A 15,606-nucleotide genomic window follows, 5' to 3' on the forward strand; every position below is an offset into this window, starting at 1 on the left:
CTCAAATCAAATCAAATTTTATTGGTCACATACACATGGTTAGCAGATGTTAATGCAAGTGTAGCGAAATGCTTGTGCTTCTAGTTCCGACCATGCAGTAATATCTAACAAGTAATCTAACAATTTCACAACAACTACCTTATCACACACAAGTGTAAAGGAATGAATAAGAATATGTACAAATAAATATATGGATGAGCGATGGCCGAACGGCATAGGCAAGATGCAGTAGATGGTATAGTGTACAGTATATACATATGAGATGAGTAATGTATGGTATGTAAACATTATATAAAGTGGCATTGTTTAAAGTGACTAGTGATACATTTATTACATCCAATTTTTTATTATTAAAGTGGCTAGAGATTGAGTCAGTATGTTGGCAGCAGCCACTCAATGTTAGTGATGGCTGTTTAACAGTCTGATGGCCTTGAGATAGAAGCTGTTTTACAGTCTCTCGGTTCCAGCTTTGATGCACCTGTACAGACCTCACCTTCTGGATGATAACAGGGTGAACAGGCAGTGGCTCGGGTGGTTGTTGTCTTTGATTAGCTTTTTGGCCTTCCTGTGACATCGGTGGTGTAGGTGTCCTGGAGGACAGGTAGTTTGCCCCCGGTGATGCGTTGTGCAGAACTCCCTTCCCTCTGGAGAGCCTTACGGTTGTGGGCGGAGCAGTTGCCGTACCAGGTGGTGATACAGCCCGACAGGATGCTCTCGATTGTGCATCTGTAAAGGTTTGTGAGTGTTTTTGGTAACAAGCCAAATTTCTTCAGCCTCCTGAGTTTGAAGAGGCGCTGCTGCGCCTTCTTCACCACGCTGTCTGTGTGGGTGGACCATTTCAGTTTGTCCGTGATGTGTACGCCGAGGAACCTAAAACGTTCTACCTTCACTACTGTCCTGTCGATGTGGATAAGAGGGTGCTCCCTCTGCTGTTTCCTGAAGTCCACGATCATCTCCTTTGTTTTGTTGACGTTGAGTGTGAGGTTATTTTCCTGACACCACACTCCGAGGGCCCTCACCTCCTCCCTGTAGGCCGTCTCGTCGTTGTTGGTAATCAAGCCTACCACTGTAGAGTCGTCTGCAAACTTGATGATTGAGTAGGAGGCATGCATGGCCACGCAGTGATGGGTGAACAGGGAGTACAGGAGAGGGCTAAGAATGCACCCTTGTGGGGCCCCAGTGTTGAGGATATCAGTGGGGTGGAGATGTTGTTTCCTACCCTCACAACCTGGGGGCGGCCGGTCAGAAAGTCCTGGACCCAGTTGCACAGGGCGGAGTTGAGACCCAGGGCCTCAAGCTAAATGATAGAATGCTGAACTGTAATCGATGAACAGCATTCTTACATCGGTATTCCTCTTGTCCAGATGGGTTAGGGCAGTGTGCAGTGTGATTGCGATTGCGTCGTCTGTGGACCTATTGGGGCGTTAAGCAAATTGGAGTAGGTCTAGGGTGTCAGGTAGGGTGGAGGTGATATGATCCTTGACTAGTCTCTCAAAGCACTTCATGATGACGGAAGTGAGATAGTCATTTAGCTCAGTTACCTTAGCTTTCTTGGAAACAGGAACAATGGTGGCCCTCTTGAAGCATGTGGGAACAGCAGACTGGGATAGAGATTGATTGAATATGTCCGTAAACACACAGCCAGCTGGTCTGCGCATGCACTGAGGACGCGGCTAGGGATGCCGTCTGGGCCAGGAGCCTTGGGTTAACACATTTAAATGTTTTATTCACGTTGGCAGCGGTGAAGCAGGTTTTGGTAGCGGGCCGTGTCAGTGGCACTGTATTATCCTCAAAGCAAGCAAAGAAGTTGTTTAGTTTGTCTGGGAGCAAGACATCGGTGTCAGCGACGGGGCTGGTTTTCTTTTTGTAATCCGTGATTGACTGTAGACCCTGCCACATATGTTTCATGTCTGAGCCGTTGAATTGCATCTCTACTTTGTCTCTATACTAAAGCTTAGCTTGTTTGATTGCCTTGCGGAGGGAATAGCTACATTGTTTGCATTCGTTCATGTTTCCGGTCGCCTTGCCATGATTAAAAGCAGTGGTTCGCACTTTCAGTTTTGCGCGAATTCTACCATCAATCCACAGTTTCTGGTTGGGGAAGGTTTTAATAGTCACCGTGGTTACAACATCACCGATGCACTTGCTAATAAACTCGCTCACCGAATCAGCGTATACATCAATGTTGTTGTCTGAGGCTATGCGGAACATATCCCAGTCCACGTGATCGAAGAAAACTTGAAGCGTGGAATCAGATTGGTTGGACCAGCGTTGAACAGACCTGAGCACGGGCGTTTCCTGTTTTAGTTTCTGTCTATAGGCTGGGAGCAACAAAATGGAGTCGTGGTCAGATTTGCCGAAAGGAGGGCGAGGGAGGGCTTTGTATGCGTCGCAGAAGTTTGAGTAGCAATGATCCAGAATTTTGCCAGCCCGGGTCGCACATTCGATATGCTGATAAAATTTAGGGAGCCTTGTTTCAGATTAGCGTTGTTAAAATCCCCAGCTACAATAAATGCAGCCTCAGGATATGTGGTTTCCAGTTTACATAGAGTCCAATGAAGTTCTTTCTGGGCCGTTTCAGGACACTCCTACTCTCTCTTAATGTGATTGAAATAAAATCCTGATTGCCTGCTTTTAACTACTCCGAATCCCACAGAATTGCTGGCCCACATACATTGTGTGTGCTTATTTTTGTGGAAATTTGTGATTTGTAAGGTATTTATCCGATGCAAAACAACTCCCATGAGTCTTGGTGAACAATGTTTTTGTGTCCCAAGTTTTTGTGCACCTTGGAAAAACCACAGGCTGAGAATTCTGGTGGCAGCCCTTACAATGACATTCGGCTCTTTTCTGATAAGTTTTAGTACGAGTAAATGGTAGACGTGTGTGTGTGCAGTGTGTTTGCTTTTGCGTTTGTGTGTGTCTCTGTTTCTGTCTGTCTGTCTGTATTTGTCGGCCAGTCTGTATTTCTTGGTGCGCGTTAATGCTTTGGCTACACCAGCCAATTTGTGGGTGTATCTGTGTCTAAACAGGATTAAGTACAAGTATACTGGTCCTAAATCAATGTTTTCTTTCTGACAGCAGATATAAATTAGGCTCCGTACAGATTAATCTGAAATGAAACACCCAGCTCATCATTTCCAGAGCCAGAGTCCCCAGGGAGGCAACAGGAAGCCCTTCCATCTGGTTCAGCTGCTGCTAGGGAGATGGGAGGACTGCTCAGCACTGGGAAGAGCCTACAACCTGTAGAGTGTGAATGACAGCCAATGTCACCCTAGCCATAGCCTTATATTGATATACAGTACCAGTCAAAAGTTTGGACACACCTACTCATTCAAGGGTTTTTCTTTATTTTGACTATTTTCTACATTGTAGAATAATAGTGGAGACATCAAAACTATGAAATAACACATATGGAATCATGTAGTAACCAAAAAAGTGTTAAACAAATCAAAATATATTTTATATTTGAGATTCTTCGAAGTAGCCACCCTTTGCCTTGATGACAGCTTTGCACACTCTTGGCATTCTCTCAACCAGCTTCATGAGGTAGTCACCTGGAATACTTATACAGTGTAGGTAGGGATAAAGTGATAAGGCAAAGGGATAGATAATAAACAGTAACAGCAGCAGTGTATGTGTCAAAACAGTTATAGCAAAAAGGGGCAATGCGTATAGTCCATATAGCTATTGGTTAACTATGTAGCAGTCTTGGGACTAGAAGCTGTTCAGGGTCCTGTTGGTTCCAGATTTGGTTCAACTATGTCACAGATGACTAACAAGGTTCTCCTTTTAACTGGAAAAAGTTTGTGTTATGATCTATTATGGGCATGAATCTGTGATTATGTTCGTTTGAGAGCGTTTGTTAATAATGCATTAGCAATTTTATAGTGTTCACATCTCAAACGATTAATTGCGATGTTTTTTGGAGATTCTAGCTAATTCCCCCTAGTACAAGGCCCAAGGTTAGGAATGAATGTATAATTTATCCTGCTGGATCCTGCAGTGTGTGTGTGCGTGTGCGTGTATGTGTGGCAGACCTCAGTCTCTCCATGCGTCTCTCTCTATTTCTCTCTGTTGGTCTTGAACAGTTAGCAGGCTTGTGTTTGAGTTGAGCCCCCAAAGTGCCATTCAGTCGCTGACACAATCCAGCAGGGCAGTAATCCCTCACTAATACAGGAACTTCTGTCAGTGGATGTTTACCGTGGGTGGAGGAGGATAATGCCTAAAGGAGGCTGAGATGTTAAAACACATTTGCCACATTGACAGTGAGCAGCATATTAACAAACCTTATTTCTCATCACACACACCGGGGCTACGTCCCGACTGGCACCCTATTCCCTATATATTGCACTACTTTTGACCAGATCCCTAAGTAAGTGCCCTAGTCAAAAGTAGTGTAAGGAATGAAGGGAATAGGGATCCATTTGGGACACAACCATCATGTAGCCACTTTACAGCCTGATCTTATCAGTCCTGCTGCTGTCAGAGGGGAAATTAGGTTCACTACAATATGCTGGATAGTCTCTGTATGTGTGTGTGTGCGTGCGTACTGTAGTTAATGGTACAGTACAAAGACAGAGCTGTGTGTATTGTATGTAGTGCCTGTATCCAGGCTCAGCTGGGTCCTCTGCCCTCTCTGCTCTCATAACACCCATTAGACACTGATCAATTAATTAAGACTGTCCCATTCCCTCTACTAAGTTAACTCTGAACCAATTAAGCTAATTCACTTTTTGAGCAATTTCTTGAGGAGCCATTTCGGTTTCCCTCTTTCTGGTATCCATTGGGTTGGGTTTCTTTTTTCTCCTCTCTTGTCCTCTCCCTCTCCTTTCTTCTCTCTTTCTCTCCCTCCTCTCCTCAGAGGACCACAGCAGCAATAAGTTCTTAAAGGTCCAATACAGTCAGAAATGTGTGTGCAAGAGTGTGCAAAGGCAAAGGGTGGCTACTTTGAAGAATCTCAAATATAAATATATTTTGATTTGTTTAACACTTTTTTTGGTTGCTAGATGATTCCATATGTGTTATTTCATAGTTTTGATGTCTTCATTATTATTCTACAATGTAGAAAATAGTAAAAATAAAGAAAACTCCTGGAATGAGTAGGTGTGTCCAAACGTTTGACTGGTTCTATATATATTTCCACACTATGAGGTTTGAATAATACTGTGAAATTGTGCAAATAATGATAATGCCCTTTAGAGCTGTTTGAAAAGAACACCGGAAATTTCAGCCTGTTTTGGCGGGATGTAGTTTTGGCCTTCCATGGTGACATCACCAGGCGATAAATTAGTTAATAGACCAATATTAAAGACAGTTAATATTTTCCAGAGGGTGTCTGTGTTCCAAACCTCTCTGCCAATAACTGCTAGTTTTCAGTTTTCCCCTCCCCACTCAGAACACTCCCAGACAGTCCTAGCAACATTCTTGCTTGAGAAATGTATCTTTGCTAAGAAGCTATTTTTATTTTATTTTTGACTATTTTAATTGAAAACAATCACAGTAATGTACTTAATTATTACCCAGAAATGATTTGACATTGAAATAAAAACATCTGAATTGGATCTTTAAGCGTTATTGTGTTATCCTTGATGATTTTAAATACAGTGTATTCACGTGTAGCAGAAATGTGTTTTTCAATTGTCCACAAATCTACTGAATAAAATCTCTCCCTTTCCCACCTCACAGGGAGATCAACTTTAAGAACTTCACTCTGCTCCAGCTGAATGAGGAGTTCTCCCGGGGGCGTGGCCTGGATGTGGGCGCCAGGGCGTGGAAAGGAGGGAACGTTCTCCTTTTCTTCTGTGATGTCGACATCTACTTCACCGCTGACTTCCTCAACACCTGCCGACTCAACACTCAACCTGGTGAGTGAGGTTACTACACTTGACTGAACAAACCCACATCAGTGCTGTGTTCAGAGCGGGATGCTCTAACAACATGTTCAACTTTATTTAACATGGCTAATAAATACATTAGGAATCTTTTGATTTGTTTGATCACATTTGCATATCTTTCTTCCTTAGGTAAAAAGGTGTTCTATCCCGTTCTGTTCAGCCAGTACAACCCAACCCTGATTTACGGTAACCACGACCACATCCCTCCAGTGGAGCAGCAACTGGTAAGAAAGCTGTTTTCACTGATGTCCTCTTCAGAAAGGTTAAGAGATACCACATACATGGTACAACAGCATGTTTTCTCACATTACATTTGCCTCTTCTTTATTGCTCTGGTTTAATAGGTCATTAAAAAGGATACAGGATTCTGGAGAGACTTTGGCTTCGGAATGACATGCCAATACCGATCAGATTTCATCAACATAGGTAAAGATCGTGTTACCTCATCGCTGGTCAATTATGCCTTCATATTAATGGTAATGCAAATTGTGCTAAGAGAAACATATACAGTGCATTCGGAAAGTATTCAGATTCAGATTATTTTGTTACGTTACAGCTTTATTCTAAAATTGATGAAATTGTTTTTCCCTCATCAATCTACACACAATACCCCATAATGACAAAGCAAAAACAGTTTTTTAAAAATATTACGTTTACATAAGTATTCAGACCCTTCGGCAGCGATTACAGCCTTGAGTCTTCTTGGGTATGATGTTACAAGCTTGGCACACCTGTATTTGGGGACTTTCTTGCATTCTTCTCTGCAGATCCTCTCAAGCGTGTCAGGTTGGATGCGTTGCTGCACAGCTATTTTCAGGTCTCTGTAGAGATGCTCGATCAGGTTCAAGTCCGTGCTCTGGCTGGGCCACTCAAGGACATTCAGACTTGTCCCGAAGCCACTCCTGCGTTGTCTTGGATGTGTGCTTAGGGTCATTGTCCAGTTGGAAGGTGAACCTTCGCCCCAGTCTGACGTCCTGAGCACCCGGAGCAGGTTTTCATCAAGGGTCTCTCTGTACTTTGCTCCGTTCATCTTTCCCTCGATCCTGACTAGTCTCCCAGTCCCTGCCTCTGAAAAACATCCCCAGAGCATGATGCTGCCACCATCATGCTTCACCGTAGGGATGGTGCCAGGTTTCCTCCGGACGTGACGCTTGGCATTCAGGCCAAAGAGTGCAATCTTGGTTTCATCAGACCAGAGAATCTTGTTTCTTATGGTCTGAGAGTCTTTAGGTGCCTTTTGGCAAACTCAAAGTACCTTTTACTGAGGAGTGGCTTTCGTCTGGCCGCTCTACCATAAAGGCCTGTTTGGTGTAGTGCTGCAGAGATGGTTGTCCTTCTGGAAGGTTCTCCCATCTCCACGGAGGAACTCTGGAGCTCTGTCATTGTGACCATCGGTTCTTGGTCATCTCCCTGACCAAGGCCCTTCTCCCCCGATTGCTCAGTTTGGCCGAGTGACCAGCTCTTGGAAGTGTCTTGGTGGTTCCAAACTTCTTCCATTTAAGAATGATGGAGGCCACTGTCTTGTTGGGGACCTTCAAGCTGCAAAATTTTTTTGGTACCCTTCTCCAGATCTGTGCCTCAACACAATCCTGTATCGAAGCTCTACGGATAATTTCTTCGACCTCATGACTTTGTTTTTGCTCTGACATTCACTGTCAACTGTGAGACCGTATATAGACGTGTGTGCATTTCCAAATCATGTCCAATCAATTTAATTTACTACAAATGGACTCCAATCAAGTTGTAGAAACATCTCAGGGATGATCAATGGAAAAGAGTCTCATAGCAAAGGGTCTGAATACTTTCGTAAATAAGGTATGTGTTTTTATAAAAAAAAAAAAAAAAATTGCAAAAAGTTCTCAACCTGTTTTCACTTTGCAATTATGGGGTATTGTGTGTAGATTGATGAGGAAAATGTTTTATTTAATCCATTTTAGAATAAGGCTGTAACGTAACAAAGTGGGGAAAAAGGGAAGGGTTCTGAATACTTTCCGAACGCCCTGTATTTCCATTCATATCCAAACCACCAGCAATATCATTATGGATTCAGGTATATTGGCTCTCCAGAGAGGTTTTGCCTCAACACGATTTTCCACCTCAGTTGAGACCATTAGATGAAATCAGAGGCTATAAACTATGGTGGGAATAAGGACCGTCTCTGTCTCAGTGTCTGGCTGTCCCAAATGGCACCCTATTCCCTTTATAGTGCACTCTTTTTTTTTTACCAGGGCCCATAGGGAGTAGTGCACTATATAAGGAATAGTGTGTAATTTGGGACGCAGATACTGTCCAGAGACGGTCCTTATTCCCAACATAAATCATTGATATTACTGCGGAGGGAGACAGAGGTACAGCAACTGTCTGACCTTAGGCTCTCAGGAGAGAGATACATTATATCACTGTCCACCTCATGATCTAAAACTACCTATAATATATGTACATAAAATAGTCCTTGCAACTCTTTGGCTGAGTGATTTCAGATTAGATGTGAATAGTAAATAAATAATTGATCCATGTGTTGAGATTTTCACCCAAAGTAGAGACAGACAGACAGACAGACAGACAGACAGACAGACAGACAGAAAGAAAGAAAGAAAGAAAGAAAGAAAGAAAGAAAGAAAGAAAGAAAGAAAGAAAGAAAGAAAGAAAGAAAGAAAGAAAGAAAGAAAGAAAGAAAGAAAGAAAGAAAGAAAGAAAGAAAAAGAGGGTTGGGGGGAAGAAGGGAGGAAAATAAACAATTTGCTTCTCCCAGTGAGATGAAGAGAAGAGACAGAGTGAGTTCAAACAGAGAGGATATATTTAGGACCCAGCATACAAACAATCGCTGATTATCGTTCTCAAAACTTGTCGTTGCACATCTCACATTACAAGAGCATTGCAGATTTTGTGCCGATAAAATCAAACCTGTTTCAAAATATCAGGACGCCTGGGAAGGCTCAAAGACGGGATCAGTAGCCCTCAGATTGCGTTTCAAGACCCGTTCACGTTAAACGAGCGTTGGTAACAGCCGCACATCCCGAGTAGGCAATGACATGGGAATTTTGTCTCCGATCTCAAAAACTTGTCTGGGACAGCTAAATCAGATCAAAAGTAGTGTACGCCAGGCTTTAGTTGTTTATTTTCTGATTACAAAAACTAGATTTGATGTCTTTAGTGTCTGAAACTTTCAAATCAAATCACATTTTATTTGTCACATGCGCCGAATACAACAGGTGCAGACCCTCATTACCAAAACCTAGTGAAAGTGACAAACTGACACGTTTTCATTTTCATCAAAAACTATTTTATATCGATGGAGCGCATTTGATTTTACGGTCTGCACATACGCAGTTCGGCGCTACACGACCATTAGACCCGACGACGTGTTTCTGCACATGCACATTGCTAGCTAACAAGACCATGACATCGCCCCCTAAGTGTGATCCGGGACCCGACGACTTGTTTCTGTGCATGAGCTTAGCTAGCTAATGTCAACATGACATCGCCTAAAAGTGTGATCGGGGATTTCTATTGGATAAGCAGTTTTTGTCTATGGTTGAGCACTGAGCAGTCTGCAGTCAGAGAAAAAGGAAAAAAACACACTCCTGCATAAATAAACAAAACATGATTATTTGTGTCACCTAGGGCATGAGGAGGATGTAGTCCAGATAGTTTGAAAGAACTGACGTCAGCATCTTATTTCCTCTGAAAGTCGTGTTTGGCAGAGATACTCTATAACAAGATGGTCTTGTCTCCGCACTAACAATGGGAGTCGCTGTCACAAACGTGGAAAGGCAGGCGGGAGGAGGTGAGATCAGATGCGAACATTCTAGCCAATGAGAGGGCAAATATGCATTTGAACAACAGTTTTTCTCAAAGTTGCTGAGATGCCACGTGCATCCACTTATATCTGTACATTCCTAACAACCTAAACATTTCCTAACTTCTACTCGATCAAATAAGCCTCAGTTAACAAATTAGAAATAAAAAAAGTTGTTGACCAAATCTGACCCTCTCTCATAGATTCTCACTTGGTCTGCTTATTGCTAATTTCTCGCATGGACAGAGCCTCTCGCTTTACCTCTTCCTCTCTGAGTTAGGGCTTGTTCTGAGGTTCTATCCCAATAGCTCATCACTCCTCTGCTGTCATAAATCAAATCAAAGTTTATTTGTCACGCGGTCCAAATACAACAGGTGTAGACCTTACAGTGAAATAGCAACAGACCCCAGACATTATGCATGTAGAACAGATCACAACAAACCGGATATGTGTTTGCATTAACATATTAATTTAACAAGCTGTCATCATGACAAAAGCATAACCCTGCCATCAGGATTTGACCTCTGACCCTGTTTGACCTGATCAATCAATCAGGGGCATAGTTCAGTGGGCAAATGTTGTGCAATGTTGCAAATAGAAATGTAATGAATAGAGCCGGCATAATTTATTTTACTACATTCTACATTTAAGAGAGGCTTAATTGTTTTTCCACATAACATATTTCTATATGAACCCTCCACAACGTCCTACTGAACGCACCCCTGATCTCCCTCCTCTGTTATATATGTGCAGTGAGTTGATGAGTTCATGTTGGCCCTCCTCCAGGTGGTTTCGACGTGGACATCAAAGGCTGGGGCGGCGAGGACGTGCACCTTTACAGGAAGTACCTTCACAGCAACCTGCTGGTGGTGCGGTCCCCGTCTAGGGGCCTCTTCCACCTGTGGCATGAGAAGCGCTGCGCGGATGAGCTGCCCCCGGAACAGTACAGGATGTGCATGCAGTCCAAGGCCATGAACGAGGCCTCGCACGGCCAGCTGGGCATGCTCTTCTTCCGACATGAGATCGAGGCACACCTGCACAAGCAGAAACCCCAGAGGCCAAACCCTGCCAAGAAGACATGATGAAGACATGATGAGGGAGTCACACAGGACTCTAGACTACAGGAGGAGGGCATGACAGTATGGCAGTCAGAGACAGTGAGGGGGAAACAACAACAGAACAGAGATCTATTGTTATGAACTGATGACAACAATACTGACTCACTACGGAGGAAAAACACTCCATTTTATCCTCCGATGGCAAAACGGACATACAAAACACACCTAAGGCACCTGTCATATCTTGAAGAAGTGAGAGCACTGTAAAAACAACAGTGAGAGTTAAATGGAGCAGCAGAAAGACTTGACTGCTCCTCTGTATTTTGTTTAAAATCATGTTCCTCGTGTTGACTGACTGACAGCTGGTTTTGAGAATCAGGATGTGGCATCTGCTGGTATTTCATGAAAGCTAGATAAAGACTAGAACTAGATTTTCATGTAGCCTATTAGAGACACCTTGTGGACTGGAAGAGAACAGCATGACTGTGAATGGAACGAGGATACTCCAAATCAAGTCATGTCAGCTGGTTACGTGACTCTCCTCAGAACTGATGATCAATCAATACATTAAAACAGGCATTACTGAGGGTTATGTAGAGAGACAATGACAACAATGGAGGGACATGGAAGCTATTAAATATTCATTATTTCTCAAGCTCCACAGAATCATTATACAGATGTAGTAACCTAATTTGATCACTCCTTTGTTGCTGATCATTTTCCTGCACTCAGCAAATGCATATGAGCTTTGTGAGTTACATAAATTCACAGAAACTCTAGCCCTATTTACCCCTGGTGCTAACATGGGTCCTTTGTGCACAATCAGAATGTGGACAAAATCAGGACAAATTACTCAAGTTAGAACCAGGTATAAACGAGGTTAATACACAGTTATATTAACAGTATTGCACTTTTCATGTAGCCTACTTTTGGCCAGTTGATAGCCAAACCACCGATCAAGCAACATTATGGACTGAACATTGCTGCAGGATTATTTTGCTGTGACAACACAGGTCAAATTAAGATCCTACATCTATAGTGCTCTGCTTTTTCATGAGTTTAACTAATCCTACAAGTGCTTTTATGTGCTTTTTTTATCATCAAGAAACAAAACAGTGTAGTTTGAAGGGTGTCGTTTGAAGGGTCAAAATAAATATATTTCATACATATTTCTTAATGTTGTGATATTAAGAGATAATTTGACTATTCGAGATAGTCTTTGTTTTGTTTTGTGTATGGTCTAACTGTGCAAATAATATATTATAATAGATAGAATACACTTCGATTCCATAATTCAGTTATAAACGCAGTGTTAAAATGGTAGAACGGTCTTCACACTCTATCAGAACTTTTATTCTTAGAAAAAATAAAAAGCCTTGCTCCAAAAATTCTTATATATTATTTAACAATGTTGTTATTTGTATTGATAATATGCCTACTCTTCCTTAGAAGCTTAAATGACGATGGCTTGACACAAGTCTAAATGACCCAAAGGAAGTTTAGAGGTAGTAGAATGCTTCCATGTCTATAGAGCAGTATAAGCTAGGTATGGGTCAGTATAGGCAGTCCATCCACAGAGCAATATAGGCCAGGGAATAGGAAGGTTAAGAAAAGGCCAGTATGAAAGTGTACATTTAAGACAATCTGAAATGGTTAGAAATGTAAAGTTAGTGGCGAGGTGCCTCTGATATTTGAAAGTGACACATGGTTTTTATGTTATCCAGGTGGATTTCTACTGAGAGTTTTTCTTAGAGATGTAGCCTATCGATGGCTAAGCGCAGTATTATAGATGAACACATTTTTACAGGCTTGACATTCACAGCAAGTGACAATGACTTTATGCCATTTCACTTATTTGTTTTAAATGTCAGCTCTCAACATTTTGTGTTAACTGTATATTGAGGTGTTTGATTACATTCCTCATGAGTATTTCAATCCCATGGCAGTAGTGGACTGTTTCACATGGAATAACTTATATTAACCTACATTTGTGTTGGATCACCAAAGCCTGTAAACAGAGTAAAGAAGACACACTTTTTAATGAATGTTTATTTTTTTTATTGTTTCATGAAAGGATACTTCTTTCTGTTAATAATAAATATAACTTTCCTGATGATGTTCTTGATTGATTCTCAATGCATACCATTTTTTCCTTCAAATTATTCTGTTTAAAGTTTTGCCTTCAGTTGAAATGCCCTTTTATTCATTTTGAGACCATTGTAATAGTTTAAAATTAAGAAAATAAGTCCTTTTCTGGTCTGATGCTTCTTCCCAGATGTTATTTGACTCTTGCAAAAACTGCAGTAGTCTGGAATCTACTTTATTTTACTCTGCTCTAGACTGTACTCTTAAAAAAAATGGTTATTTGGGGTTCTACGTACATAGAACCTTTTGGAACTTCTTAGGGCTAGGCGTCACGCCAGCGGGACACCTGTCGACAACTTCCGGTGAAATTGGAGGGCACGCAATTCAAATAAATAATCATAAACATTATGGATATTAAACATCTTGGTACATACAAGTATCTTATATCAGTTAAAAGCTTAAATTCTTGTTAATCTAACTGCATTGTCCGATTTACAATAGGCTTTACGGCGAAAGCATGCCATGCGATTGTTTGAGGACGGCGCCCCACATCAAAATATTTTTCGACCAGCACAGGCTTCATAAAATCACAAATAGCAATTAAATATTCACTTACATTTTGAAAATGTTCCTCTGATTTGCAATCCAAAGGGTCCCAGCTACAACATGCATGGTTGTTTTGTTAGATAAAATCCTTCATTATATCCCAAAAAGTCAGTTAGGTAGGCGCCATCGATTTGAGTAATCCACTCGTTCAATGTGCAGAGAAAGGAATCCAAAAAGCTACCGCTAAATTTGTTAAAACAAGTTAAAATACGATTCTATGTAATCCTCAGGTACCCTAAAATGTAATTAAACTATAATATTTCACACGGAAAGAAGTATGTTCAATATGAAAGTAAAATTAGCAGGTGCGTGTCCTCTTCGTCTCGCACGCACCGACTGATTTCCAACTCTGACTCCCAGTACCAAAAATTCAAAGTTCTTCCTCGTTTGGGAAGAAACAAGCCTGACACCTTGAAAAAAGACTGTTGACATCTAGTGGAAGCCATAGGAATTGCAATCTGGGAGCTGGAATTGCATATGCCCCATAGCCTTCCATTGTAAGAGCATGGGCTCTCAACAAAAAAAAAGATTCTGGTTGGTTTTTCTTTGGATTTTCTCCTACCATATCAATTATGTTATATTCTCATACATTATTTTAACATTTCTACAAACTTCAAAGTGTTTTCTATCCAATGGTACCAGTTACAGTTGGGGAAAAAAAGTATTGGATCCCATGCTGATTTTGTACGTTTGCCCACTTACAAAGAAATTATCAGTCTATAACTTTAATGGTAGGTTTATTTGAACAGTGAGAGACAGAATAACAACAAAAAAATCCTGAAAAATTCATGTCAAAAATTGTATAAAATGATTTGCATTTTAATGAGGGAAATAAGTATTTGACCCCTCTGCAAAACATGACTTAGTACTTGGTGGCAAAACCCTTGTTGGCAATCACAGAGGTCAGACGTTTCTTGTAGTTAGCCACCAGGTTTGCACACATCTCAGGAGGGATTTTGTCCCACTCCTCTTTGCAGATCTTCTCCAAGTCATTAAGGTTTCGAGGCTGACGTTTGGCAACTCGAACCTTCAGCTCCCTCCACAGATTTTCTATGGAATTAAGGTCTGGAGACTGGCTAGGCCACTCCAGGACCCATCCACGACCCATTTTCAATGCCCTGGCTGAGGGAAGGAGGTTCTCACCCAAGATTTGACGGTACACGGCCCCGTCCATCGTCCCTTTGATGCGGTGAAGCATAATGTTTCCACCTCCATGTTTGACGGTGGAGATGGTGTTCTTGGGGTCATAGGCAGCATTCCTCCTCCGCCAAACACGGCGAATTGAGTTGATGCCAAAGAGCTCCATTTTGGTCTCATCTGACCACAACACTTTCACCAGTTGTCCTCTGATCATTCAGATGTTCATTGGCAAACTTCAGACGGGCATGTATATGTATTCTTGAGCAGGGGGACCTTGCGTGCGCTGCAGGATTTCAGTCCTTCACGGCGTAGTGTGTTACCAATTGTTTTCTTGGTGACTATGGTCCCAGCTGCCTTGAGATCATTGACAAGATCCTCTCGTGTAGTTCTGGTCTGATTCCTCACCGTTCTCATGATCACTGCAACTCCACTAGGTGAGATCTTGCATGGAGCCCCAGGCCAAGGGATATTGACAGTTCTTTTGTGTTTCTTCCATTTGCGAATAATCACACCAAATGTTGTCACCTTCTCACCAAGCTGCTTGGCGATGGTCTTGTAGCCCATTCCAGCCTTGTGTAGGTCTACAATCTTGTCCCTGACATCCTTGGAGAGCTCTTTGGTCTTGGCCATGGTGGAGAGTTTGGAATCTGATTGATTGATTGCTTCTGTGGACAGATGTCTTTTTTACAGTTAACAAGCTGCTGTGTGCTCCTAATCTCAGCTCGTTACCTGTTTAAAAGACACCTGGGAGCCAGAAATCTTTCTGATTGAGAGGGGGCCAAATACTTATTTCCCTCATTAAAATGCAAATCAATTTATAACATTTTAGACATGCGTTTTTCTGGATTATTTAGTTGTTATTCTGTCTCTCACTGTTCAAATAAACCTACCATTAAAATTATAGACTGATCCTTTCTTTATCAGTGGGCAAACGTATAAAATCAGCAGGGGATCAAATACTTTTTTCCCCCACTGTATATGCATATCCTGGCTTCTGGGCCTGAGTAACAGGCAGTTTACT

General features: G+C 41.8%; 1 protein-coding gene across 1 annotated transcript in view; it reads left to right on the forward strand.

Moving 5' to 3' along the window:
- Positions 1 to 12,868, forward strand: part of LOC106568408 (chondroitin sulfate N-acetylgalactosaminyltransferase 1-like) — a 61,523-nt gene extending 48,655 nt beyond the window's left edge. The window contains exons 5-8 of the mRNA XM_082960524.1: positions 5,689 to 5,867; positions 6,027 to 6,121; positions 6,242 to 6,323; positions 10,483 to 12,868. Coding sequence (XP_082816650.1) covers positions 5,689 to 5,867; positions 6,027 to 6,121; positions 6,242 to 6,323; positions 10,483 to 10,778 — 652 coding nt within the window. The 3' untranslated portion in view covers positions 10,779 to 12,868. The remainder of the gene's footprint in view (positions 1 to 5,688; positions 5,868 to 6,026; positions 6,122 to 6,241; positions 6,324 to 10,482) is intronic.
- Positions 12,869 to 15,606: the final 2,738 nt, after the last annotated feature.

Source organism: Salmo salar, chromosome 13 (assembly GCF_965601325.2).
Source record: "Salmo salar chromosome 13, fSalSal1, whole genome shotgun sequence".
Taxonomy (NCBI): Eukaryota; Metazoa; Chordata; class Actinopteri; order Salmoniformes; family Salmonidae; genus Salmo; species Salmo salar.